The sequence below is a fragment of the Rhinoraja longicauda genome, chromosome 10 (assembly GCF_053455715.1).
Source record: "Rhinoraja longicauda isolate Sanriku21f chromosome 10, sRhiLon1.1, whole genome shotgun sequence".
NCBI lineage: Eukaryota > Metazoa > Chordata > Chondrichthyes > Rajiformes > Arhynchobatidae > Rhinoraja > Rhinoraja longicauda.
Window position 1 is genome coordinate 5,972,160 of NC_135962.1, and position 26,684 is coordinate 5,998,843.

Here is a 26,684-nt window from a genome sequence, read left to right on the forward strand (position 1 = left end):
AGAGAGAGAGAGAGAGAGAGAGAGAGAGAGAGAGAGAGAGAGAGAGAGAGAAGAGAGAGAGAGAGAGAGAGAGAGAGAGAGAGAGAGAGAGAGAGATTGGGTATTCCCAGAAGAAACCCATGCGGTCACGAGGACAAGCAAACTCCACAGAGACAGCACCCGGGTGACTGTGCTGTGACTCTACTGGGGGGATGGCGAGGGGTTGGTGGGGGGGTTAATGACCGGATCCCAGACCCTGCCCCCTCACCTTTGCTCGGACCCCGTCCTGGGGCGGTGGTTTTCGGCACAGTTTGCCTTCGGCGCGGAGTCTCCGGGAGCTGCCACGGGCTGTGTGCTGGAGGCCAGAACAGGCTGGTCGTAGATATAGGAGCCAAAACCACCAATGTTCACACCTGGAAACAGGAGGCAACGGTCTGTGGCTTGAAACACAGCCAGCGAAAGGCGGAGAATGGGGGAAGAGGGACAATGAGGGGCAGGGAGAAGGAGTTGGCAGAGGAAATGGGGCAACGTGGTCGGTGGAGAAAGGGGGCAAAGAGGGCAGGGGAGCAGGGTGGCAATGGGGTCAGGGGAGAAGGGGGGGCAAAGAGGTCAGGGGGGCACAGGGGTCAGGGGAGAAGGGGGGGCAGAGGTCAGGGGGGCAAAAGGGGCAGGGGGCAAAGTGGTCAGGGGAAGGGGGCAAAGGGGTCGGGGGCAAAGGGGTCATGGGCAAAGGGGTCATGGGGCAAAGGGGTCATGGGGCAAAGGGGTCAGGGGGCAAAGGGGTCAGGGGGCAAAGGGGTCAGGGGGCAAAGGGGTCATGGGGCAAAGGGTCAGGGGCAAAGGGGTCATGGGGCAAAGGGGTCATGGGGCAAAGGGGTCATGGGGCAAAGGGGCAAAGAGGTGATGGGGGCAAAGGGGTCAGGGGGGCAAAGGTGTCATGGGGCAAAGGGGTCATGGGGGCAAAGGGGTCAGGGGTGAAGCAGGTCAAAGGGGTTAGGTGAGAAGGGAAGCATAGAGGTCACTGGTGGGACTTTCTGTACAGGCCTACCATCCTGCACTGCGTTGGCCCTTTGACCCCGACCCCAAAGGGGCTCTGGTGGAGTTACAGTCCCACTCACCCTTTGGCCCGAACAATGTGGCGTAGCAAGGCTTGTGGCAGTAGGGCTTGTCGTCGTGCTGTGGGGGAAGCACACGGTGTTAGAAGCTGAGGATTCCTCCCGGCAGTGCAGTCCCCTCCACCCACGACCAATCCCACCCCTCCATATCCAGCCCCATCCCCTCCACCACCACCACCCCATCCACTGACTGCTCCCTCAGCGCCCCTCATAGGTAGTCCTGTCCCCTTCACCCACCCTCCCAATGGCCCCAACCTACCTACCTGCTCCACTCACAGCTGGCCCCACCTTCCTCCATCCACCTCCTGCCCCACCCCATTTCTGGCCCCACCGCACCCCTCCACCCACCCACTCACTGCCATCCTAGCCACCCTCACCCACCCACTCACTGCCACCCTAGCCACCCCTCACCCACCCACTCACTGCCACCCTACAGCCCCCCTTATCCACCCCTCCTTCCGTTCCAACTATCGGCCACCCGTCTTGCCCCTCCTCCCCTCCCACTGCTGGCTTCACACCCTCTCTCCTCCATCATTCGACCTTCTCTCCATCGCTCTCTGTCCTCCTGTCTCCATTCACTGTCAACTCTCCCCTCTCTCTACATCTCACATTTCCAGCAGCCCCAATGTTAATTTTCACTTTCTCACTCCCGCTCCCCTGTTCTAGGGAAGGGGTGGTGAGCTGATGCCTGGAACTGCTGACATCTAGGCACTCAGGGTGGTGATATCTATGATCATGCCACCCAGTGTCAGCAATAAGTCTGATATCCCTGTCCTTCACAGACACACAATGCCGGAGTAACTCAGCGGGACGGGCAGCATCTCTGGAGAGAAGGAATGGGTTAGATCCAGGGATGCTGCCTGTCTCGCTGAGTTATTCCAGCATTTTGTGTCTATCTTCAGTGTAAACCAGCATCTGCTGTTCCTTTCGACAAACTCCCTGTCCCTTCATGTTCATGGTGACAGGTTTGTGAGATGATGTGGGGGTAGCCATGTAGTATGTGGGTGAGTAACTGCAGTGCATTCTGTAGAAGGTTGCACACTGCACCACTAGTGCACGCATGAGTGTCAGGTCAGTAGAAGTGGGGTGCCAAGTCCCTGCCGGATACACTACCTTCCCCAAGAAGGGGGTCAAGAGGAGAGACGGTCGGAGGGAAAGGGAAGCAATCGGGGTGGGGGGGGGACGGACGGACGGCTGCTTTACCCTGATGGTGTTGGGCTTCGTGAGAGCCGTTAGGTCAGGCAAGTGAAGAACATTTTGCTCCTCTGAAAGTGAAACAGTCCTTCAAGAACACAGCAAGACCCAAACTAGGCGTGGACTGAGTGATGCCACAGGTAACATTTTAAGTCAGGACATTGTCATATGCATAAAGTTCAGGAACAATGAAAATCTTGCTTCTAGCAGCACACAGGAATATAGACTTAGGCAAACACAAAAACAAATTATACATAAATTGCACTTATAATTTTGAAAAGAAAGAAGGCTGGGCAAAAATAAATAATGTCATGAGTTCATAAGACAATTAGAAAAACAAAATGTCCATGGTAGTGCAAGAGGAGGTCTGCTGTGTTCATTGCTGAGGTAGGATTAGGGTTGTGTGGGCTGTTCAGAGCCTGATAGTTGTAAGAAAACAGCTGTTCCTGAACCTGGTAGTTCAGGCTTCTGTATCTCCTGCCCAATAGTAGCAGTGAAAAGAGGGCATGGCCCAAATGGTGGGGATCCTTGATGATAAATGATGCCTTCATGGAAGGGAGGGCTGGGTCGAGTCCACCACTCTCTGCAGCCTCTTGCATTGCTGTGCATCGGAATTGCCGAACAAGGACATGATGCCTCCTACAGTCCATCTGTAGAGGTTTGTTAAGAGTATTCAGTGACATGCCGAATCTCTTTAAACTTCTAAGAATGGGGAGGTGCTGGGGGAGCTACCTTCATTTTAGTTTAGTTTATTGTCACATGTACTAAGGTACAGTGAAAAGCTTTTGTAGCGCGCTATCCAGGCAGCAGAAAGACAATATTTGATTACAATCAAGCCATTTACAGTGTATAGATACATGATAAGGGAATAACGTTTAGTGCAAGGTAAAGCCAGCAATGTCCGATCAAGGATAGTCCGAGGGTCACCAAAGAGGTAGATAGTAGTTCAGCACTGCTTTCTGGTTGTGGGAGGGTAGTTCAGTTGCCTGATAACAGCTGGCATGTTATCAAGCATGTTATCCATGGATGTTAACGTCTTGGAATTTCAAGCTAACTTTGCCACGTTTATACCACAAAAGTGCCAGACATTGACCACCTGCAACAAGGAGAGTCCGACCACCCTCTCTGGAGACCATCGTAACATCCCCCACCATTAGATAGTTCCTCTGTCCCTCTCTTCCCCTCCCCTTCCCAGTTCTTCCTCTATCTTCCTGTCTCCACCTATATCCACCATGAATATTCTGTGGGGCAATTGGACTCCACTTATAAATGGCTCCAGCAGAGGGTGTCACAAGACATGTAATGGGAGATGTAACAGGCCAATAGAGCTCCAAATGTGTTGTGGCTATTTAAGGACTATGCAAGTCCAGTTGTTACTTTGAACCATAGATTGGAGGTTTAACTTGGTCATGTGCAGATCCTCAAACCTCGAGCTGAACACAGAGACCACGCTGTTTATTTCAAACATCTGTCATAGACAGACACAAAATGCAGGAGTTACTCAGCAGAACAGGCAGCATCTCTGGAGAGAAGGAATGAGTGACGAAGGGGATAGGATCAGTGATCAAATCACCTCGAAGCAGATCAGACCAGTGATCCACTCGTGAAGATAGGATCTAATCAGTGATCCATTCCACAAGGAGGGAATTAAACCCGTGATCCAGTCCGTGGAGAGAGATTCACACTGGCGATGCCCGGCCAAGGAGAGCAGCGATTTATCTGCTAAAGCGGTGATCTACTCCTTGGGTAAGGACAAATTGCTGATCCACTCCAGTGAGTCGGGACAAATTGGTGATCCACTCCGCAGAGCTGAGACCTCACCAGCCATTTGCGAGAGCTTTGGAGGTGAGATGAGTAGAGATGAGTTTACAGCAGGTCCTGCTCCCATGAACTGTTTGCAGCTAAACAGCTCGCAAGTGGGAAGTGCAAGCATGACCCCAGTTACCAAGGCAGAAGGTGCCTGGAGCTCCGTAGGCAGCAAATCCATCCCGCTGGTCTCCCAAATGCTCACCCACATGCACGGGATGGACACATCAGCCATTGGAAATCCAATAGGGAGCTGCAGAATCGTGGACAGGCATCTGGAGAGGTGTGATATGAATAGACACAAAATGCAGGAGTAACTTAGCGGGCTACGCAGCATCTTTGAAGAGAAGGAATGGGTGACGTTTCAGGTCGAGACCCTTCTTCAGACTGGGGTGTTTAGAGATATGGTAGGGCAAGGTGTGTCATTTTCACACCTTACTCTTCCACATCTCTTGCTTCCTTTCCTCCCAACTCTCAGTCTGAAGAAGGGTCTTGACCTGAAACGTCACCTATTCCTTATCTCCAGAGACGCTGCCTGTCTCACTGAGTTGCTCCAGCATTTTGTGTCTGCCTTCGATGGAAAACAGCATCTGCAGTTCTTTCCCATACAAAATCAAAAGATGCCGAGCCCAATTGCAAAAGGCTCGCTCACTGAGGACCTGTTAACAGCGAAGTGGGAGGTGAGAGGGAATGGTGTCCCCTTGCAGAAATGGAGAACGTGAATGGGCTGCCCATACACCTGGGCAGCGCCAAGGAAAGCACATGCAGGGGACATTGGCACCGTGGAGAGGGGCAGCACTGTGGCGCAACAGGTAGAGCCACTGCTTCACCGCTCCAGGGACCCGAGTTCAATTCTGACTCCAGGGGATTTCTCCAGGTGTCCTGCTTCTTCTGCCTCCCACATCTCAACAGGTCAGTGGGTTAATCTTTTGCTGCGAGTTTCCCCCATTCTGTAGTGTAAGAAAATAACTGCAGATGCTGGTACAAATCGAAGGTATTTATTCACAAAATGCTGGAGTAACTCAGCAGGTCAGGCAGCATCTCAGGAGAGAAGGAATGGGTGACATTTCGGGTCGTGACCCTTCTTCAGACTGATGTCAGGGGGGCGGGACAAAGGAAGAATATAGGTGGAGACAGGAAGATAGAGGGAGAACTGGGAAGGGGGAGGGGAGGAGAGGGACAGAGGAACTATCTAAAGTTGGAGAAGTCAATGTTCATACCGCTGGGCTGCAAGCTGCCCAAGCGAAATATGAGGTGCTGTTCCTCCAATTTCCGGTGGGCCTCACTATTCTGTAGGTGGGCGATGGAAACCAGGGGGGTGTGAAGAAGGCAGGTGAATGTAATATTGGGGTAAATGGGGGGCTTGCTGGACGACTTGGGCACGTTAGGCCAAAGAACCAATTTCTGTGCTGTAGGACTCTGTGACTATGACCATCCAAAAATATAAGGCAGTTCTCCCAAATATCAATCTTCCCTTTCATCCTCAACGTTACGAGATGTGGGTGGTACTGAGCTTGGGAACCATCTGTTCCCACCCAGACTCCACTGCTGGCTGGGTTCAGGAACCAGCTGTTCCCATCTCGACCATAGCTGGCTGGGCTGAGTAGCCAGCTGTTCCCCACCCTGACCACAGCTGTAGACACAAAATGCTGGATGGAGATCCTTCTTCAGTCACAGGTGTCTGGGCTCATGAACCAGCTGTTCCCACCCTGACCAAAGCTGGCTGGTCCTGAGAACTAGTTGTTCCCACACAGACCACATCTGGCTGGGCTCAGGAGCCAGATGTTGCTGACCAACTCTACAGCTGCAGACAGAAGGAGGCAAGCTGGCAGCTGTACCTGCCACATGGACACGTCCAGACCGTATGTTACAGAAAGCTGCAGTGTGCAGGATGATGTGCACGTGCCGGCCTCACGGTGCAGCGGTTAGTGCTGTTGATTAACAGACCCAGAGACACAGGTCCCAATCGGACCTTCAAGAGCTGTCTGTGTGGAGTTTGCACGGTCTCTGTGTGACCCACCTGGGTTTCTCCGGGTATTCCAGTTTCCTCCCATATCATAAAGAAGTGTGGGGCTGGTGGGTTATAAAGCCGCTGCACTGTATCTATTGTGGGTGGGTAAGGGGTGGGAACTGAGGAAGTGGATGAGACGCGAGAGGGAAGTAAATGGGTAATGGGACCAACGGAGGAGCTGCAAGATCCAGCACAATGGGCTGAATGGCCTCATACACCTAGAGGAGATGGGTGTGAATGAGGATTGCTGTGGCAGTGCGTGTTGTTGAGGGGAGGCGCTCCATCGCCAGCCCCCCTCGGCTGAGTGTACTCACCGCGGCATGGCCTCCCGGTGATAGGATCTTGTTGCAGCGCTCACACTTCAGACAGAACTTGTGCCAGTCCCGGCCCAGCGACGTCACCTTCTCGGCTGCAACAAGACACACGCCAGTCAGTCAGAAGCTTACCCACTTCCAAAATAAACCTCATTCACAAAAATATACCTAGAAAGCCCAAGATGGACACAAAAAGCTGGAGTAAATCAGCAGGACAGGCAGCATCTCTGGATAGAAGGAATGAGTGACGTTTTGGGTCGACCCTTCTTCAGAAGGAGGATCTGAAGAAGGGTCTCGACCCGAAACGTCACCCATTCCTTCTCTCCAGAGATGCTGCCTGACCCTCTGAGTTATTCCAGCATTTTGTGTCTATCTTTGGTGTAAACTAGCATCTGCAGTTCCTTCCTACACACCGAGAAAGCATAATGCAGTTAGTGCCTCCTCCTCTAGCCTTATAAACTCATAAGGTGCATAGATGAAGCGAGTGTCACAGCCCTTTCCCCTCATAGTAGGGGAGTCTAAAACTAGACGGCAGGGGTCTGAGGGGATAGGGGTCTGAGGGGGCAACTTTTCCACAAAGAGGGTGTTGGATACAAGGATAGGAAAGGTTCAGAGGGAAATGGGTCAGGCACGGAGAATGGAACTAGCGCACTTAGGCTACTTGGTCGCCATGGGTTGGACCAAAGGGCTCGTTTCCGTGCTGTATGGTTCCATTACTTAATTACTCGATGAATATCAACGGAATTTAAATGACATATAGATGCCCTGGTGGAATCTGAACTCAGCTCTCTGTACAGTTAACCCCAAACCTCCGATGTAGCAGCCCTGTGATTTAATTGTTGTGGATAGGACGGGTTTGGAGGGATATGGGCCAAACATAGGCAGGTGGGACCAGTGTAGCTGGGACAAGTTGTGGGCAAGTTGGGCCGAAGGGCCAATTACCATAAAGTATCTCTGACACTGCCACAACTGACCATCAGTTCCCACAGTAGCTAATTACCCTTGACCCCGAGGGACTGACAGACAAGGCCCAACACTCGAACCAAGGCCCAACAGTTACATGACAACCAGCTGCAGATATTAGTTGATGGGTTGTGGCTGGAACTAGAAAGAGAACTCTCCTGATTTCTCTAACTTCATCACGCTTGCATTCCCTCTCTCTCCGTCCATCACCACCAGAGTCGTTGTACCAGTTTCACTGTCGCCCTGGTAAATGTCATTGCCTGTATAACTCGTTTTCACAAAGCCCACAGCTAACAATAGCCTTTTTCCTTCATCATCGTTTGTTCTATATCTCTCTATATCACCGTGTATAACTCTAATTTCCTTTTCCCCTGACTCTCAGTCTAAAGAAGGGTCTCAACCCAAAACACCACCCGTTCCTTCTCTCCATTGCTGCTGCCTGACTCGCTGAGTTACTCCAGTTTTTTGTGTCTATTTTCTATTTAAACCAGCATCTGCAGTTCCTTCCTACACAAGAGAACTCTCCTGCTCTACCCATGGGGATAGGATTTTTTTTGCAGCTTGGGCCTTGATTTGATGTGCCTCCCCATCATGGGGCAAGGAGCAACATCTACTGATGCGGCAGAACATCTAGAATAGAAAGGGATGAAGGGTGGTCTTCTCCCTGTTCCAAAGTCATCAGATGGAGGCAGATTTATTTCAAACTAGCACAAAATGTCTTTCTACGTAGAGAAGTAAGGAAAAAAGACTTTCACTCACATTGTGGACATCCGTGGACTCAAACTAAGGTGAGTGCAACAGGACAAGGGAATGCACAAGACATAGGATACTGTAGTGTGGAGAGGCACAGGGTGCATGGAGCGTGGGTGTGCTGATCCTTAAACGGAGCAGTGGTTTTTAGTTTTAGAGAAACAGTGCAGAAACAGAGTCCGCACCGACCAGTGACCCCCGCACATTAACACTACCCTACACATACTAGAGACAATATTAAATTTACTCCAAGCCAATTAACCTACGAATCTGTACGTCTTTGGAGTGTGTGAGGAAACCGAAGATCTCGGTGAAAACCCACACAGGTCACGGGGAGAAGGTACAAGCGGCGTATAGACAGCACCCGTAGTGGGATCATACACAGGTCTCCGGCGCTGCAAGTGCTGTAAGGCAGCAAATCTACCGCTGCACCACCGTGTCGCCCTATTACTAATCCCCAGTATTAATCAATAACGTGGTTTACAAAGTAGGATGGAATTTGTTCCTTTATTATCGAAGGGGCAGAATCTACAGGTCATCCCTGGATTATGTGCACCCATACACACGAGCAGTTGGGAGACCGGCGGGATGGATTCGGCTGCTGTGTGGCTGCAGGCATCTTCTGCTGGGTGGCTTCTCTTCCCAAACCCTCCCTCATCTCTGAGCCGCCACAACCAGGGGGTGGGTGGAGCCTGCTATTGCCAGGCCTGCTCGCTCTCCCATCACAGCTGTGTCTGTGGTCCTCTCCCAGTGTTTTTGTTCATCTCACAACCAGTTTGGGTAGATAAGACACAACATGCTGGAGTAACTCAGCGGGACAGGCAGCATCTCTGGAGAGAAGGAATGGGTGATGTTTCCAGTCAAAACTCTTCTTCAGACTGAGAGCCAGACGAGAGGGAGACTAGAGATATGGAAGGGTAAGGTATGAAAATGATAGATCAAAGCGAACCGATAAAGAAATGTAGAATGGTTCATTGCTAGCTGAGGGGAAGGTGAACCAGTTTGGGGTACAGACAGTTCTCAGGAACAGAGCGCTCTTGTAACCTATGGGGCTGACTGTGGAGTAGGTACACATACAAAAGCACTCGACGGTACGTGGATGGTTCTAGTCACTACAGCAGTACTAGAGAGGGTGCCGAGGAGATTCACAAGGACGTTGCCTGGACTGGAAAATTGTGGCCATCAGGCAAAAATTGAACAGGATGGGTGGGGAGGAGGAAGGTTGTTCTTTTCAGAACAAAAATAAACCTGATTGCAGGGATGGGGAACAAACAAAGATTAGAGGGTAGATACTTACTTACAGAGGGTGGTTTTAACCTTTCTGCCTAAAGTGATGGGAGAGGCGGAAACCCTGGCCTCAATTAAATGATGTTTCAAAGATCTTTTATTGTCACGTGTACCAATTAAAGTACAGTGATATGCGAATGTTTGGATATGGACTTGCAAGGCCAGGGACTCTGAAAGAGAAAGAGGTGCAAGGTGTTGGGGGGGGGGAGAGAAGAGAGGGTTGAGGGGGGACTCGGGGCGGGAGGGGGGATGGGACAGAACCGAGGGAGCGGCGGGTCTGGGTGTGCGGGGCAGAGTGCAGGGAGGTAGCGCAGTGCACAGAGGAGTGCTAGAAACATGACACTCTTCTGGTCCAGGCCACCACCAAAGGCTGGAGCCTTGGGCATGTTCCATGGGTTAGAGCCCAGATATTTGTTAGGTAAGGTACGAGGTTCAGCAGAGACCAGGACCACAAACTGGGGAGCCTCCCAGCAGGAAAGGTCTGCAGGATGTGGAGGACTCAGGGCTAACTTCTGATGTGACACTCTTTCTTTCTCCAAAGCAGAGGGAGGAGGTTGCAGCTCAGATACAGAGGGGAGAACATCTGCTATTCCCAGCCTCCCACAACAACCTTTGTTTAGAAACTAAACCTCAACCAGGATATAGTCACTCATCGTCTTAAATAGCAGCAGACAAACTTTGCAAAAAGAACGGCGAGGAATAATGGAAGGAAAGGCAGGGCAAGGCCAGAGTTCACCACCCCAGACTCCATTGTTCGTCGACCAATACTCAGGAGAGGTCACGTGCTCCCCTCGAGGTTAAGGGGGGGGGGGGAAGGGGGGAGACATTGTGCTGACAATACACGTTCACCTCAGGTCCTCTCTGATCATTCAGCTCAGTTTAGTTTATTGTCACGTGTGCCAAGGTACAGTGAAAAGCTTTTGTTGCATGCTAACCAGTCAGCAGAAAGACAATACATGATTACAATCGAGCCATTTACAGTGTAAATGTCATAGTTAAAGTAAGAAATGTTGCCGTAGGAATAGAGATTTAAGAGTGTGGAGCGATTGTAATAAGTGTTTGTAGATCAGCTTCAGTGGCCAGCATGCAAATAGTCGCCTGGGTTGGGTGTCATCTTCTTATGAGCTTACTTCAAATCTCAAACCGCAGGTTCTGAGCCTCTGTTGAGCGAGAAAGACATTGCTTATTTACTGTGTCTCAGCGCCTCATTATTTACAGAACGTAGAATGTTACAACAGCGGAACAGGCCCTTCAGCCCACCGTCCTGGCTGCACATGGTCTCTCTTCCTCCATTTCCTGCCTGTTCACGTGCAGTGTCTAAATGTCTCAAATGTATCTATCGTACTTGCTTCCCTCACCTCCCCTGCATCGTGTTCCATGCATCCACCACTCTGTGTAAAAAAAATCTTTCCCTTAAGCTTTTTCCCTCTCACCTGAAATCTATGCCCTCCAGTATTTGACATTTCCTCCCTTGGAAAAATAATCTGTCAACCCCATATATGCCTCTTATATACTTCTATCAGGACTTCCTTCAATCTCACACGCAGAGGAAGTAATCCAACTTTGCCCAATCACTCCTTATAACTAATACCTGATAATCAAGACATCCAAGCCATTTACTGTATCTGCTTCCTCTGTTCTAAGAAAGTAACCCCACCTACATATCTGTACGGAGTCTGTACGTTTTCACTGTGACCATGTGGGTTTTCGCCGGGTGCTCCGGTTTCCTCCCACACTCCAAAGTCGTACAGGTTTGTAGATTCAGACACAGACCAGTCTGAAGAAGGGTCTCGACCTGACCCGAAACATCACACATTCCTTCTCTCCAGAGATGCTGCCTGTCCCACTGAGTTACTCCAGGTTTTTGTGTCCATCTCAGTTTTGTAGATTAATTGGCTTCTGTATATTGCAATTTATCCCCAGTGTAGGATGTAGGCTAGTGCTAGCGGACCGGGTGATCACTGGTCAGCGTGGACTCGGTGGGCCAAAGGGCCTGTTTCCGTGCTGTACCTCTGCCTAAATCTCAACCGAGCTACAATTTTCAAGTTCTGGCAACATCATCTTACATCTGCCCTACCCCTCGCCAGTGCAGCCGCATCTCTGCTGTGATGTCGTGATGAGAACCGTTCACAGGACTCAAACCACGACCTATCTATTTGTGTATACAGTATACAGATTCTGTATACTCTGTATACAGATCTAGCATAACCTGCTCTTGTATTCGAGACCTCGGCTAATAAAGCACGTTGAGTGATCTGCTACCTTTAAGGGTGTGTGGATGTACACTCCAAGTTCACACTGTACGCTCATAGATCCCAACATCGCTCCCAGACTTCCCTGGATTAAATCCTACTTCTCATTGTCAGCTTGCCTGACCTGACCACCTGAATCTCCCTGCAGTCTACAAAACCTCCCTCTACACAGGCAACCTCACCGGAACATCTGTTAATCTGTGAATTCCACATAATATTCCCCTATATTTTGGTCCAAATAATTAATATTCACCATAAAAGCAGAGGAAAGGGTACTGTGATACCTACCCCACCTGTAATAGTTTCCAATCACAAAAACACCCCTCAACCATCATCCTGTGCTTCCTGCCACTGAGCCAGTCTTGGGTCCAATGTGCCACTCACCTTTGGATCCCAAACCCTTTCACTTTTTTGACCTGTTTGGCCCACCGGGCCTTGATGAACACCTTGCGAAAACCCACATCATGCACTGCCTCACAGAGCTCTTTGAGGTAACGGGTGAGTCGATCAGATTTGCCCTTCCGTGAACAAATTGATGCTGACTGTTGCTGATTAACCTGCATCTCTCTCAGTGAAGGTTTATACTGCACCCGAGAACATAGTCCAGTAATTGGCCCAACTCTGGCGTGTACTCTCCCCCCTTCCTCCTTGCACAACAGTACAAGGCCAATTCTCCGCCACCACTCCTGTAGCCGGAGGGAATTGAATCTGTAGTCAGAGCTTTGGCGATTTCTTCCTTGCTTTCTATAACACCCTGGGATATATTTCACCTGAGCCTGGCAGTTTATCCCCTTTCACAGATACAGAATACCTCCTGTTTTACCATGTTTAGCTCGTTCAATATTTCATGCTTATCCTACTGAGCCCCGCTCTCCTACATTGAAAGCTTCATGCTCCTCACAGGATGACCATTTCTGGACCTTTATAGTTCAGTTTAGTGTCACATGTACCGAGGTGCAGCGAAAAGCTTTTGTTGCGTGCTATCCAGTCAGCAGAAAGACAATACATGATTACAATCGAGTCATTCCGTGTATAAATACGTGATAAGGGAATAACGCTTAGTGCATGGTAAAGCCAGCAAAGTCCAATCAAGGATAGTCTGAGGGTCAGAGAGTCTGATGGGTCCTATGCTTTCCCGAGCATTCCTCTTGCTCTTGACAAGCTTATAAAACCCTTCAAGATTTCCTTTGAATTTATTTGCCAGTGTATAATTTTTGAAGTCGTGGACCTTTAAAGCATTCAGCATTGCTGAAGTAATGACATAAACCGCAGCCAGGCCTTTCAACTCGCCACAAAAGGATAATGTGGCCTACTGTTCAGTGGTTGCATGGAACAACTGGCCGGCAGCAGCTGCCAGTGTGTTTCATTTTAGTTGATTTTAGTTTAGAGATACAGCATGGAAACAGGCCCTTCGGCCCACTGTCCACACCGACCAGCCATCCCCGCACACTAACACTATCCTACACACACCAGGGACAATCATATATTTATACCAAGCCAATTAACCTACAAACCTGTATGTCTAGAGTGTGGGAGAAAACCAAAGATCTCGGAGAAAACCCACGCAGGGAGAACGTACAAAACTCTGTACAGACAAGCACCCGTAGTCAGGATCGAACCCGGGTCTCTGGTGCTGTAATGCAGTAGCTCTACCACTGCACCACCGTGCCACCCTTCAGACAGTGAGCACACCCGTTCTCTGCTGGGATCAGGGGAGGAGAGAACAGGACCTCCCTTTACCCGCATCCATCACAGGCTCAGAATGTCTCAATCCCTTTGCAACTAATTTTAGGATCATGATTGCATTGCAGGGAACATCGTTCCCACAAATAACCTATCATCCTGTTCTTGAGGGATAAATGGGAGACCTTAGACAGGAGACCCAGCCCCTTAAAACAGTACCACCGAGTCATCTACATGCAACTGGAAGAGTGTGGCTTAACCAAGGGATATAGCATGGGAACAGACACTGCGGCCTATCGTGGTCATGCCGAACAACGGGTGGCACGGTGGTGCAGCGGTAGAACTACTGCTACAGCGCCAAAGACCCGGGCGGTTGCCTGTGTGAAGTTTGTACTTTCTCCCCGTGACCTGTGTGGGTTTTCTCCGAGATCTCCGGTTTCCTCCCACACTCCAAAGACGTACAGGTTTGTAGGTTAATTGGCTTGGTACAAACGTAAATTGCCCTAGTGTGTGTAGTGTGCGGGGATCGCTGGTCGGCGCGGACTCAGTGGGCCATTTCTGCGCTGAATCTCCAAACTAAACTACCACCCATTTACATTAATCCTGCATGAATCCCACCCCCCTATTCCCATCAACTCCTCCCAAATCCTATTGCTCACCTACACACTTGGGGAAATTTACAGTGGCCAATTAACCTGCTGACCCGCATGTCTTTGAGATGTGGTTAAAACCAAGACCACCCAGGCGAAACCCACGTGGTCTCAGGGAGAATGTGCAAACTCCATGTGGACACACCCGAGATCAGGATTGAACCTGGCTCTGCGCCATTGTGAGACGGCAACTCTATCCCTTGCGCCACTGTGCCGTCTTGATCTCCACAACAGATATCTGCTAGCTCGGCTCTGCAAACCTCGCCCTCCATCAAACCTCCTCCACCTTTCTTCAGTTTCCGTCGTTGCTTGGATTCCTCATTGGAGCCGCTGGGCAGCGTGGAAGACCCAACGCTCTGACTGAGGGCTGAGAATGATTGTCCGGGTGAGGAGATCTTCTGGAGTCACTGCTGGATACAGCCAGAGGGCCAGTGCTTCATTGATGGCTGAAGATCGACCAGTGACAGAGACGTGGGGCCCAGATTCCTGCACCAATTCCTTCTCTCCAGACCCAAAAAGTCACCCATTCCTTCTCCCCAGAGATGCTGCCTGTCCCGCTGAGTTACTCCAGCATTTTGTGTCTACCTTCAGTGTAAACCAGCATCTGCAGTTCTTTCCTACACATTCAAATACCTTTTTCGCTGCTTCGGGTTCTGGGCTGAGGGGAACACAGGCAGCAAATGGTACCTCTCTGCCATGGTAATAACTATTTCCAACAGAGACCCAAGGGCAGTGCCCACCCCAGGTCTGACTCCTGTCATCGTGCACTGAGGGCTTTGGAATTATGGAAGAGCTTCATGGGCTCTGTGCAGTCACCTGCACAACGAAACCAGGGGTTTGGGTACACAATGAAACTCTCTCCCACTGGAGTAATGGAAGAGGACTGCGTCGATGGGAATGCTGCATAAGCCCATAAAACAGAAACAGGAACACAAATAGAATCGATAAATGGGCATTCTGGTGAGTGTGGATGCTTCGGGCTGGAGGGCGTGGTTCAGTGCTGTATGACTCTAGAGGGCCCATTCACTGTTCAGTAAGACAATGACTGATCTTCTGCCTCTTGAACTAAGCCCATGTCCCTCGATTCCTTTTCACATCCAAGATATCTTGCAGGAAAGGAGGGAGAGGGTTACAGGCAGAGAGGCTGAGGGGGGATAGGGATAGACAAGTGTGGTGCTAGCTGCTTCCGTACCATGAGCTCCTTCTGTCAGCTGCTGCCCGACACAGCGGGAGGCGGCTCCAAGTTAGAGCACACAATCCGCTCCATCCACCCTGGCAGCCAGACACAGCCCTCCCCCAGCAACAGGTGTCCAGTCTACTCAGACCACCGGGCAGCTCCCCACCCACGGGCACAGCACGCAGCAACTCAATCCCCCTGGTGCCAGGGTCCTGTGCCAGACAGGGGCTGAGGAGGGACTTGGAAAATGCAGGGCTCCCTCAATCAGGCTTGCTCACAGAAATAGCCCAACCCAATGAGACAGACAACTGCGTAGGAAGGAACTGCAGATGCTCGTTTACACCAAAGATAGACACAAAATGCTGGAGTAACTCAGCGGGACAGACAGCATATCTGGATAGAAGGAATAGGTGACGTTTCGAGTGGAGATCCTTCTTTAGGCAACTGGTGTGAAGTGCAGAGAGAGCAGACTGTCGAGAGGGACACACTCTGACGGCTCTGGCAGTCTTCTACAGCTACTAATTATTCACCCATAAATTCCCTCAGCACATGCAGGTCCTGTCCCACTGTCAGAGGCAGCATCATCAAGGACCACAGCCACCCAACACGCAGGCTGTTCTCCTTGTTACCGTCAGGCAGACAATATGGGAGTATGGCTGCACGTACCACCAGACTTAAGAACAGTTTCTACCATCAGGCCATCAGGCTTCTGAACTCAAACACATTTCAAATCATATATTTGGATTATTTTTAATATTGTCTTTTTACCTATTTTTAATATTGTCTTTTTACCTTGCTAATGTCATTTTTAAAATCTTATTTATCCTTGGAATATTACTGCTGAGGTGACCCGTTGTCTTGTCAAATACATTTCATTGTACCGTTGACCCTGTGCCAACCTATATATGACAAATAAAATTTATTATTATTATATCATTATTACTCTGGACAGGGAGAAGAGGTGATTGACCAGTATGTTGCCAGGGACCACTGGTTCATGTTCATACGTTCATTTGTGATAGGGGCATAATTAGTACATTCGGCCCATCAAGTCTACTCCATCATTCAATCATGGCTGATCTATCTCTCCCTCCTAACCCCATTCTGCTGCCTTGTCCTCATAATCCCTGACATCCGTACTAATTAAGAATCTATCTATCTCTGCCTTAAAAATATCCATTGACTTGGCCTCCAGTCTGTGGCAATGAGTTCCACAGATTCACCACCTACTCATGGACTGAGCAAATGATTCCAATTGCTGCCTCCTGCCCATTGCCCTGATGCCACCTCCTGAGCTCCCCGCTACACTCTGCAGGCAAGGGAAGATTCCAGGAGGAGGAGGCCGATGTGTTCGAGATCCCATGGGGCAGCAGCTGTGATACTGGCATCACAAAGTGTTGGATGAGTTGGCCCCGGGTGTTTACAGAGACATCCGTGGGTCCAGTTAGGCCGTGGGGGAGGGAAGGTGGTGCACCAGCCTAGGGTGAGGGTGGGTCATAAGGCCATAAGTGATAAGAGCAGAATTATGCCATTCGGCCATCAAGTCTGCTCCACCATTCAATCATGGCTGATCTATCACTCCCTCCTAACTCCATTCTCCTGCCTTCTCCCCATAACCCCTGACACCCGTACTAATCAAGAATCTGTCAATCTCTGCCTTAAAAATATCCACTAACTTGGCCTCCACAGATTCACCACCCTCTGGCTAAAGAAATTCCTCCTCATCTCCTTCCTAAAGGAATGTCCTTTAATTCTGAGGCTATGGCCTCAGAAATGTTGAGGGATGTGGTGGACTGGACTTGTTTTATCCCCCCAGTAAAAAGCTGGCCAAAGGGGGTGCTAGATGGAGGCAGAGTAGACTGAAGGAAACTTTTCCCATTAACAGCTGTTTGCAGCCAGAGGGCAGAGTTCAGGGAAGGAGGAAGAGGTTTAGATGGGATCTGAGGAAGAAGTGGACCCGTTGGGCCCAAACCTCTCCTGCATTGGTGCAGCACCCTGTCCTCCCCCACTCCCCTCTCTCCTCAACCCCACCTCCCCTCTCCCTTCTCCCCCACTCCCCCCCTCCCCCCTCCCACCCTCCCACCTCAACCCCCTCCCCTCTCCCCCCTTCCCCCTCCCTCCCTCCTCCTTTTAAACTTTAAAATGTTAATAACTTAAAAAATATGACCGATTTCAATAAAACTACTTGCATTATCACTAAAGTGACAATGGTGAGTAAGGTGGGCCTAAAATTGTCGCGCTATCGTGTACCGTTTTGGCTGAAGTTCAGTCACAAACAAGATAACAAACGAACGTTTTAGTATATAGATTATTTCAGCCCAAAATTGTTGGGATCTCAACACACTGCCAAGAATGACAGCGATGCTCATAACTTTCAAGTAATTTAAATGTGAGAAAAGAACAAGTTATTTCCAAACTATGGGGGGGGGGGGACGATAGTAATGGGTACCGAAAAGGGTGGCACAATGGTGCGGTGGTAGAGTTGCTGAATTACAATGCCAAAGACCCGAGTTCGATCCTGACAATGGCCGTTTGTCTGTACGGAGTTCGTATGTTCTCCCTGTAACATGCGTGGGGTTTCTCCAAGATCTGCGGTTTGCTCCCACACTCCAAAGACGTCCAGGTTTGTAGGTTAATTGGCTTGATATAAATGTAAAATGTCCCTAGTGTGTGTAGGATAGCGTTGATGTGCGGGGATCACGGGTCGGTGCAGATTCGATCAGCCAAAGGGCCTGTTTCTGCGCTGTGTCGCTAAACTAAACTTTAAAAAAAACTAAATCGGTGGTAGGATAAGAGTAAACTTGTTGATGCGGCCGCTGGAGTTCCAATTATGGTCATGTTATGTTCTGTGGCATGTGTTGCTGACAGCAGGTCTGTGGCAAGCTACATTATCCCCTACTCTCAGCCTGCCGACAATCAGTCTGCCCACCCACCATTCCTCCACTCAGACACTGACAGCACACTCCCACCAACGGCCTCCACTTGCTCATCCAATATTCCAGCCCAGTTTACTGGCTGCTCCAAAGCAGCAGCTTGGGTCATGTCTCCTGTTCTGTCCAACACACTCCCACCCTACGTCACAATACCTCACCTCCAGCCTCTTCCCCTCCACCAACCCCAGCGTTATTCTCTCTATTATATCTGCTCCCTGCTCCCCTCCTCCCCAAAAATCCCAGACTCGCTTTTTCCCCATCATCCCCCTCCCACTCTCTTGACCCATGGATCGACGATACCCTCCCTCTCACCTACCCCTCTGGCACAGGATAGGGAGAGCCAATAGGTGATCAGACTTGGTTTAACCAAGTCCGAGTCAGGTTAAGCCTGAGAAGTTAGTCATGGCGGCCTGCCCTGCTCCCGACCTTCATCAGTGAAGGGGCAGGTTTTGTTGATATTCCTGCAGAAGTGCGGTGTTCTGGCCTGCACAGCATCCTCACATAATCAGGCATATTTCTCATCTGCGCCAGCTATCAATGGCACCCACCCACAGTATCGCACACCAGAACAATATCACTCTGACAGGGATTGGGGTGGGAACCTTCCCTTGGCACCCTGCACCACTGCTTCATTATTTACACTGCTTTTCCTCAGCGCCAGGGTGGAGCAGGCTACAAGCAGCATATTGTTTCAATCTACTTGTAATCCCATCTCCTCTCTCCACAAAGTGCACTTTAATCAGCAGTCAATGCTGAGACAGTTAGTAACCAGGCACTGGTGCATTGTGTTTCCAAGTCTTACTCCCTAATCCCAAACTGGAGTCAAACAAAGGGTTTGGAGTTTCAACACAAAGGCAGTGCCCAAAGTACAAGCACTGTTATGGAACTCATTCTGCTTTTGATCAGCCACGATCTTATTGAATGGCATAGCAAGGCAGGGGGCCAAGGAGACTTTATCCTGATATTAATCTGTACTGTGTAGTGTGGCGCTACTTCAGAGCAGGTCAGAACGTTACATCTATGAGGCATCATCAGCAGGAAGAGTGTACACCGGCATAATAGGTAACCTCATATCCTGGCAATATTCTCAGTCCATGATTACACAAGCCAAAGGACCAACCCTGGTTCAATGATAAGTTTGAAAGGTCATAAGTGATAGGAGCAGAATTAGGCCATTTGGCCCATCGAGTCTACTCCGCCATTCAATAATGGCTGATCTATCTCTTCCTCCTAACCCCATTCTCCTGCCTTCTCCCTTGCCCCCGACACAATGTTGCAGGGATTTTGTAATGGACTGAGCCAGGGGATGCCACATTACGTATTGGATCAAAGTTCTGGAGTCCAAGCACATCCAAGCATACATAATGGTGGACGAGTGAACAGCTTAAAGGAGGTGGAGAGTCCTAGAACATCTCCATCCTCAACGATGGCAGGCTCCAGAACGTGAGTGCGAGAGGGAAGTATTTGCAATGGAAGATCTGAGTGGGAGATGCATCTGGTCTTCCCTGAGGTCCATCCCAACTATCTGAGGAGCCAGTCTTCAGTTAATTTCACTCACTTCCCCATGATATCAGGAACTAGCAGAGAGCAGTGAATATAGCCCACATCCCACTGTGGTACTTAAGTGCTACTGAACCAGCTTCACCTCTGGTCAAGTTGTACAATATAGTTATAGCACTGGGATCAATCCAACATCGCTTCACAAAAAGCAGGATGCCAACTTTCATGCTTCAGAGTGGTGGAAGCCATTGTCAGCAGTGCATTCAAGTGACACTCACCAATAGCCTGCTCACCAATGCAAAGTTTGGGTTTTGCCAGGACCACTTGGCTTCTGACCATCACATCCTTAATCCAAGGGTTGGATCCAAGGGTTAAATTCCAGAAGTGGGGCATGGGCTGGTGAATGACAGATAACATTTGTGCTGATTCGCAGCCTTCAATGACTACCTCCAACAAGAAAGTCGTTCAATGGCATTAGAATCACAGACGTATGAAAACAGAACCTTCAGCTCACCAACCATGCCAACCATTGAGCACCCATTTACACTAGTCCTGCGCTACTTCCATTTTATTCCCCCCACATTCCCATCGATTCCCTCTAGATTCTACCACTCATCTACACACAAAGACAATTTAAGTTATCACACCACACGTTCTTTGGATCTGGGAGGAAACCAGAGCACCGAGAGGAAACCTATGCAGTGACACGGAGAACATGCATACTACACAAAGAGCGCATCCAAGGTCATCCAATGAACCTGTGTCATTGTAGCTATGAGGCCTCTACCAGCAGCGCCACTTCATCACCCATCAGCAACTCACTCACCATCAGTGCTTTAGGGATCACTACTAACCAGAAACTCAACTGGATGGCTGTATAAATACTGTTGTGACAAAATCATCATGATCAGGAGCTTGGTATCCCATGTTGCAAAACTCAACTCCTGATACACCAAAGCCTTGCCACCATCTACAAGGCAGAAATCATGAGTGTGCTGCACCACTCGTCTCTTGGTTGTGTGACTGCAGCTCCAGCATCTCAAGGAGCCGCACAATTGGCCCCATCCACCACGGACACATTCACTCCCCCCCATCAATGGCGCAGTGACCGCAGTGTACACCAGCTACAAAATGCATTGCAATTGCTTGACTAGGCTATCTCGACAGCATCTCTACTGGCAAGAAGGTCAAAGGCAGCTTGTGAAGACCATCACCTCCCTCAAGTCACACACCTTTCTGACTTGGAAAGATACCATCAGTCCTTCATTATTGTTAGGTCTAAGCCGTGGAACCCCTTCGCAATAGTGTTGTCTCTTTCACCAGAAAAACAGCAGCAATTGAATAAGGCAGCTTAACCTTCAGAAGACCATTTTGGCATGGGCAATAAATGATGGTCTTGTAAACAGTACAGGATCACAAAATATGGACGGATATGGTCCATGAGAAAGTACAAATCCTGAAGTAGCATTTCTGTCCTACTCTTATCTTCCACACAGGTTGGGTGAATATTCCAAGGTGTTCTCCCAGTCTTGGCCATTTTTTGCACAGTACATGCCCTTGACTATTCTCAAACTCTTTAAAAACAAAGACAGAAAAACAGGAAAACCCAATCGTGTTGATCACCAAATGAGGGAGTCCTTTTGGTGCAATGTGTAAAAGATCATAATTTAACCAGCTTGCCAAGCAATCAAATAAATAACAGGGAAATCATCTTATATGGACTGAAGTTAGCACCATGCCACACATATCAAATTCAGTGAAGAAATCTACTGAACCATAGTGTCATACCATAACCTGGGATTAAGGAGGGGTGCTCCAAGGAACAGAGTGAATAGTGGCAATGAATCCAGAGATTTATCTGGCAGTGTCATCATCCAGTGTGGTATACACTTACCAATGTGAAGGTGATTCACCTTGTCCATCGAAGTTAGCCCTGCTCACCCTAAACACCCTACCCCTCTCCTTCGCCAGTTGTTCTGCCGTTGCTTGACAACCAAGTCCTTCCCAATTGAAGCCAAGGATCCAATCATGCATCTGGTTCTCTCTAAATGTACCTCTTCAAAACCCTTGGATGATGCCCAGGGATATGGGCAGGCTAAGTGAATGGATAAGTGCGTGGCTGATGGAATCTGATGTAGGTAAATGTCAGGTCACCCAGTTTTCTGGAATAAAAATAGAAAACTGAGTATTTTTTAATAGTGAGAATGTGAGAGGCATTGGTATTCAAGAGACCTAGGTGCACATAAGTCACTGTGTTAACATGCTGTTACAAGGGGCAATTATAACTGCAAACAATACGTATACCTTTATTGCAAAGAACATTTGAATGAAAGAGTAAAGTTGTTTTACTAGCCCCATTGAGATGTGATCTGGAATATTGCGTTCAGGTTTGGATGTAAGGAAGGATATACTGTGATGATAAAAGGTGTGCAGTGAATGGATTCCCAGCAGATTGGCTCTGCTATACAAGCAGAGTGACGACAGACTGCTGCCGTACTATCTAGAAGAATGAGAATGATCTCATCGAAATGTTCCAAATTCTTACAAGTCTTGCATAGGGTATGTGCAGGGATGATGTTTCCCCTGGCTGGGGTATCTAGCACCCGATACCTGGTCGGAGTCTCAGAATAAGTGGTCGGCCATTCAGGAAAGATAAGAAGAAACCCCTTCTTCCATACGGTGGTGAATGCTTGGCATTCTCCGCCTGGAGGTCTGTGAAGGTTCAAATTCTGTGTATATTTGAGGCACATTTCACGTAATGAGCTCGTTGAGAAGGGGTGAAAGACACATTGAGGGAAAAGAACAGCCAGCTCGCTGAATGGAACAGCTCACTCTCATAGGTCCTACTGCTCCCACCCTCCGACAGGGCACCTCAGTATTGATTCCACTGGGCCTTCCCCTTCCCCATCTCTTAACCAGGTTACCCCAACTACCCCGAAGATAGACACAAAAAGCTTGAGTAACTCAGTGGGACAGGCAGCATCTCTGGAGAAAAGAAATGAGTGACGTTTTAGGTCAAGACCCTTCTTCAGTCTGAAGAAGGGTCTCGACTCAAAACATCACCCATTCCTTCTCTCCAGAGATGCTGCCTGTCCCACTGAGTTACTCAAGCTTTTTGTGTATCTTTGGTTTAAACCAGCATCTGCAGTTCCTTCCTACACATACCCAAACTACCCCCACTGACACACTAATCCTCGCACCCCCTCTTCGCTCTGAACCCCAACCATCCCCCCGCAGTACCGCACCTCAACCTCCGTCCACTCCCCTGTTCCCCTCTGATCCCAACCCCCACCCTTGTCGTGTCTTGAACACTCCCCTGTTCCCCCTGGCCTCCCCCTTTCCAATGTGCAATGGTCTGTCCTCAACAGAGGCTTCTACTTTCCCTTCAGCCCCCACCTCAGTGAGTTCCGGGCCCGCCATGACGTAGAGCTTTTCTTCCGTCGCCTCTGCATTTTTCTATATGGGAAGGATCCTCACCACTGAGTATTGACTTCTTCTCCCGTCTCCAGCCGGTCCCCCTCTCTTGCAATCACCCAGACAGCCTTCTACCCTCTTTAGACCTTTTCATTTCTAACTGCCTGCAAGAAATCAACCATCTCAATTTTTCTATTCTCCTCACCTACTCTAACCACACCCCCACTGAACGTACAGCTAGCAGAGCTGGTCACCCTCAACAACTTCTCCTTCGACTCTTCCCACTTCCTCTAGGTCCAAGGCGTAGCTATGGGCACTTGTATGGGCCCCAGCTATGCCTGCCTCTTTGTAGGGTACGTTGAGCAATCCATTCCAGGTGTACACTGGCCCTATCCCCAAACTCTATCTCCACTACTTGACGACTGCACCCATGCAGAACTCACAGAATTGATTAACTTTACTACCAATTTCCATCCTGCACTCAAATTCACTTAGACCATCTCAGACATCTCCCTTCCCTTTCTTGATCTCAGTCTCCATCACAGGAGATAGACTATCGACTGACGTCTACAATAAACCTACTGACTTCCACAGCTATCTAGACTACACTTCTTCCCACCCTGCCTCCTGTAAAGACTATCCCCTACTCACAATTTCTCTGTCTACGCCGCATCTGCGTCCAAGATAAGGTGTCCCATACCAGGACATCCGGGACATTAACAGGAACAGAGTCCCCCTAGTCCTCACCTTTCACTCATCAACCATCGCATACAGCACATAATCCTCTGATATTTTTGCCACCTCCAACAGGATCCCATCACGAGTCACATCTTCCCATCTCTACTCCTTTCCACTGAGACAGTTCCCTCCACAACTCCCTGGTTAACTCAACCCTTCCCATCGTTCCCAGGTATCTTCCCCTGCAACTGCAGGAGATGTCACCATACCCCCTCCCTCGACTCTGTCCTTGACAGTACTTTCAGTTTAGCAGGAGGTTCACGTTGTTCAATGAGTGGACTCTTGTATATTGGCGAGACCAAAAGAAGACTGGGCGATCGATCCGCTGAATACCTTTGCTCAGTCCATTTGGCCTATGCGATTTCCCGGTTGCCAAACACTTTAACTCTCCTTCCCATTCTGACCTTTCTTTCCCGGGCCTCCTCCATTGTCAGAGTGAGGCCAAATGCAAATTGGATGAAACAGCCCCTCGTATTTCGCTTGGGCCGCTTACAACCCAGCGGTCCAACTAATAATTTTGTTAACTTCAAGTAACCCTTGCATCCCCTCTCTCTCTGTTGCTCCCCCACCCTAGTTGTCATACTAGTTTCACTGTCGTCCTGTTGAGTTTCATTGTCTGTATAACCTGTTATCACCTAGCCCACAGCCAACAATATACTATAGTTGTCATGGGTGACGTTTTGGGTCTAGACCCTTCACAGTCCGAGGGTCGCCAATGAGGTAGATAGTGTCGAATTACTATCTAACCCTCGGACTATCCTTGATCGGACTTTGCTGGCTTTACCTTGCACTGAACGTTATTCCCTCATCATGTATCTATACACTGTAAGGGCTCGATTGCAATCATGTTTTGTCTTTCTGCTGACTGGATAGCACGCAACAAAAGCTTTTCACTGTGACACTAAACAACCGCAGTGTCTGATGGGAAGTTGAAGTGACACTCCTTACCAGCCTCCCGCAAGGGGAGGGAGCATCAGCCACTGCCCACTCCAAGCGCGCCGTGCAGGTCTTGGCATCGGGGCCAGACTGTGTCACGGCTGTTAGTGCTGGGCGAAAGGGTGGGTTTACCAGCCTGGCTCCAAGCTGGTATTATCACATACCGTCTCTGATGCCCATTGCCGCTGAAGTCCCAATCTGACTATTGACAATCACCACATAACAGACTGCCCCTCCCTCCACAAACGCCACTCAACCAGCTGAGTGTTTCTCATTCTCTAGCTTATTTCAGATTTCCAGCATCTGAAAGATGTTCAGTGCGATATATTGACGATTTGGAAACACAGGAGTCTGCAGATGCTGAAATCCTGAGCAAAAAAAATCAAAGTGCTGCAGGAATTCAGCATGTCAGGCAGCATCCGTGGAGGGAAATGAACAAATGGCCTTCTTGGTGGTGACTGTTCTTGATCATTTTGTTTTTTTAATGTTAATCTTTGCTGCTTGTAATTATTTAAAGACAAAAATGGCAGATGACAACTTCAGATAGTAGTGTGAAATCTAGCTATACTGTTGGGAGACACCACCACTTTCACATAGTAATCCAATGCCACAGCACAAAGAGCAACACTCGACTGTTAATGGTATCATCAGATTGCTGTGTTTAAGCCCATTTCTCCCTTCGTCTCCTGTATGGCCCCACTCTCTCTCACACAATGTAGTACAAAGAGAGCTGGAGTTACCATCCGGACTTTGGTGGCTGCTGGGCAGGGAACAAAGCAGCGATAGAGACCAGACTGTTGGTGAGTCAAGACTTCTGTATTCAGGGGCACCGGGGCAAATGTCACACTACCATGTTCACCCTCCACAATCGACTGGCACCAGCAGCCACGCACCGTCAACAACAAGACCCACCAGCATTTACGTGGTGCTACCAATGTAAAAAGGTAACTGCAGAGGGGAAGGCACTTTACAAGAAGCTCCTGGCTGATCATAAGATCATAAGTAATAAGAACAGGATTAGGCCATTTGACCCATCAAGTCTATTACACCATTTAATCATGTCCGACCTATCTCTCCCTCCTAACCCCATTCTCCTGCCTTCTCCCCATAACCTCTGACACCCATACTAATTAAGAATCTATCTATCTCTGCCTTAAAAATATCCACTGACTTGGCCTCCACAGCCTTCTGTGGCAAATAATACCACAGATTCACAACTCTGACTGAAAAAAATCCTCCTCATCTCCTTCCTAAAGGAACGTCCTTTAATTCTAAGGCTGTGACCTCGAGTGCAAGACTCTCTCACTAGTGGAAACATCCTCTCCACATCCACACTATTCAAGCCTTTCACTGTTCTGTACATTTCAATGAGGACCCCCCACATTCTTCTTAACTCCAGCAGGTACAGGCCCAGTCCCTTCAAATGCTCATATGTTAACCTACTCATTCCTGGGACTGCTCCCGGAGATGGGTACGGAGAGTTTGGCAGGGTTCTGAGGTGTGTGTTGAGGAGCCCATGCAGGGGAAAGAAGCTAGGATTTGAGAGGGATGTTTTTGTTTCCCCCTCACTCCCCACACAGAGGCTGGCTGTAGTTTGGAACATGGTTTGGTGTGTTGGTGAAGGCAACATTTAAGAAGCATCTAGACAAGCATTACCAAGTATTGAATTGCCAAGACAAGGAGGTATATGCACCTAATGCGGGTAAATGGAGTTAGTGTAGGTGCGTAAAAGGGTGGCACGGTGGACTTAATGGCCTGTTTTTGTTTAGAAGACTCAGAGTGGAAAGGATTCCAGCTCCTTGCCAGACTGGCAATAGAAAGAAGTCTGAAGAAGGATCTCAACCCGAAACGTTACCCATCCCTTATCTCCAAAGATGCTGCCTGTCCTACTGAGTTACTCCAGCATTTTGTGTCTATCTGCGGTTTAAACCAGCATCTGCAGTTCCTTCCGATACAACGGAAATACATTACTCTGCATGGGG

General features: G+C 49.2%; 1 protein-coding gene across 1 annotated transcript in view; it reads right to left on the minus strand.

The window, feature by feature from the left end:
* The window catches only part of LOC144597167 (cysteine-rich protein 2-like), a 45,372-nt gene that overhangs the window by 8,714 nt on the left and 9,974 nt on the right, over positions 1-26,684 (minus strand). Inside the window, 4 exon segments of the mRNA XM_078406139.1 lie at positions 248-288; positions 290-392; positions 1,098-1,155; positions 6,420-6,514. Coding sequence (XP_078262265.1) covers positions 248-288; positions 290-392; positions 1,098-1,155; positions 6,420-6,514 — 297 coding nt within the window.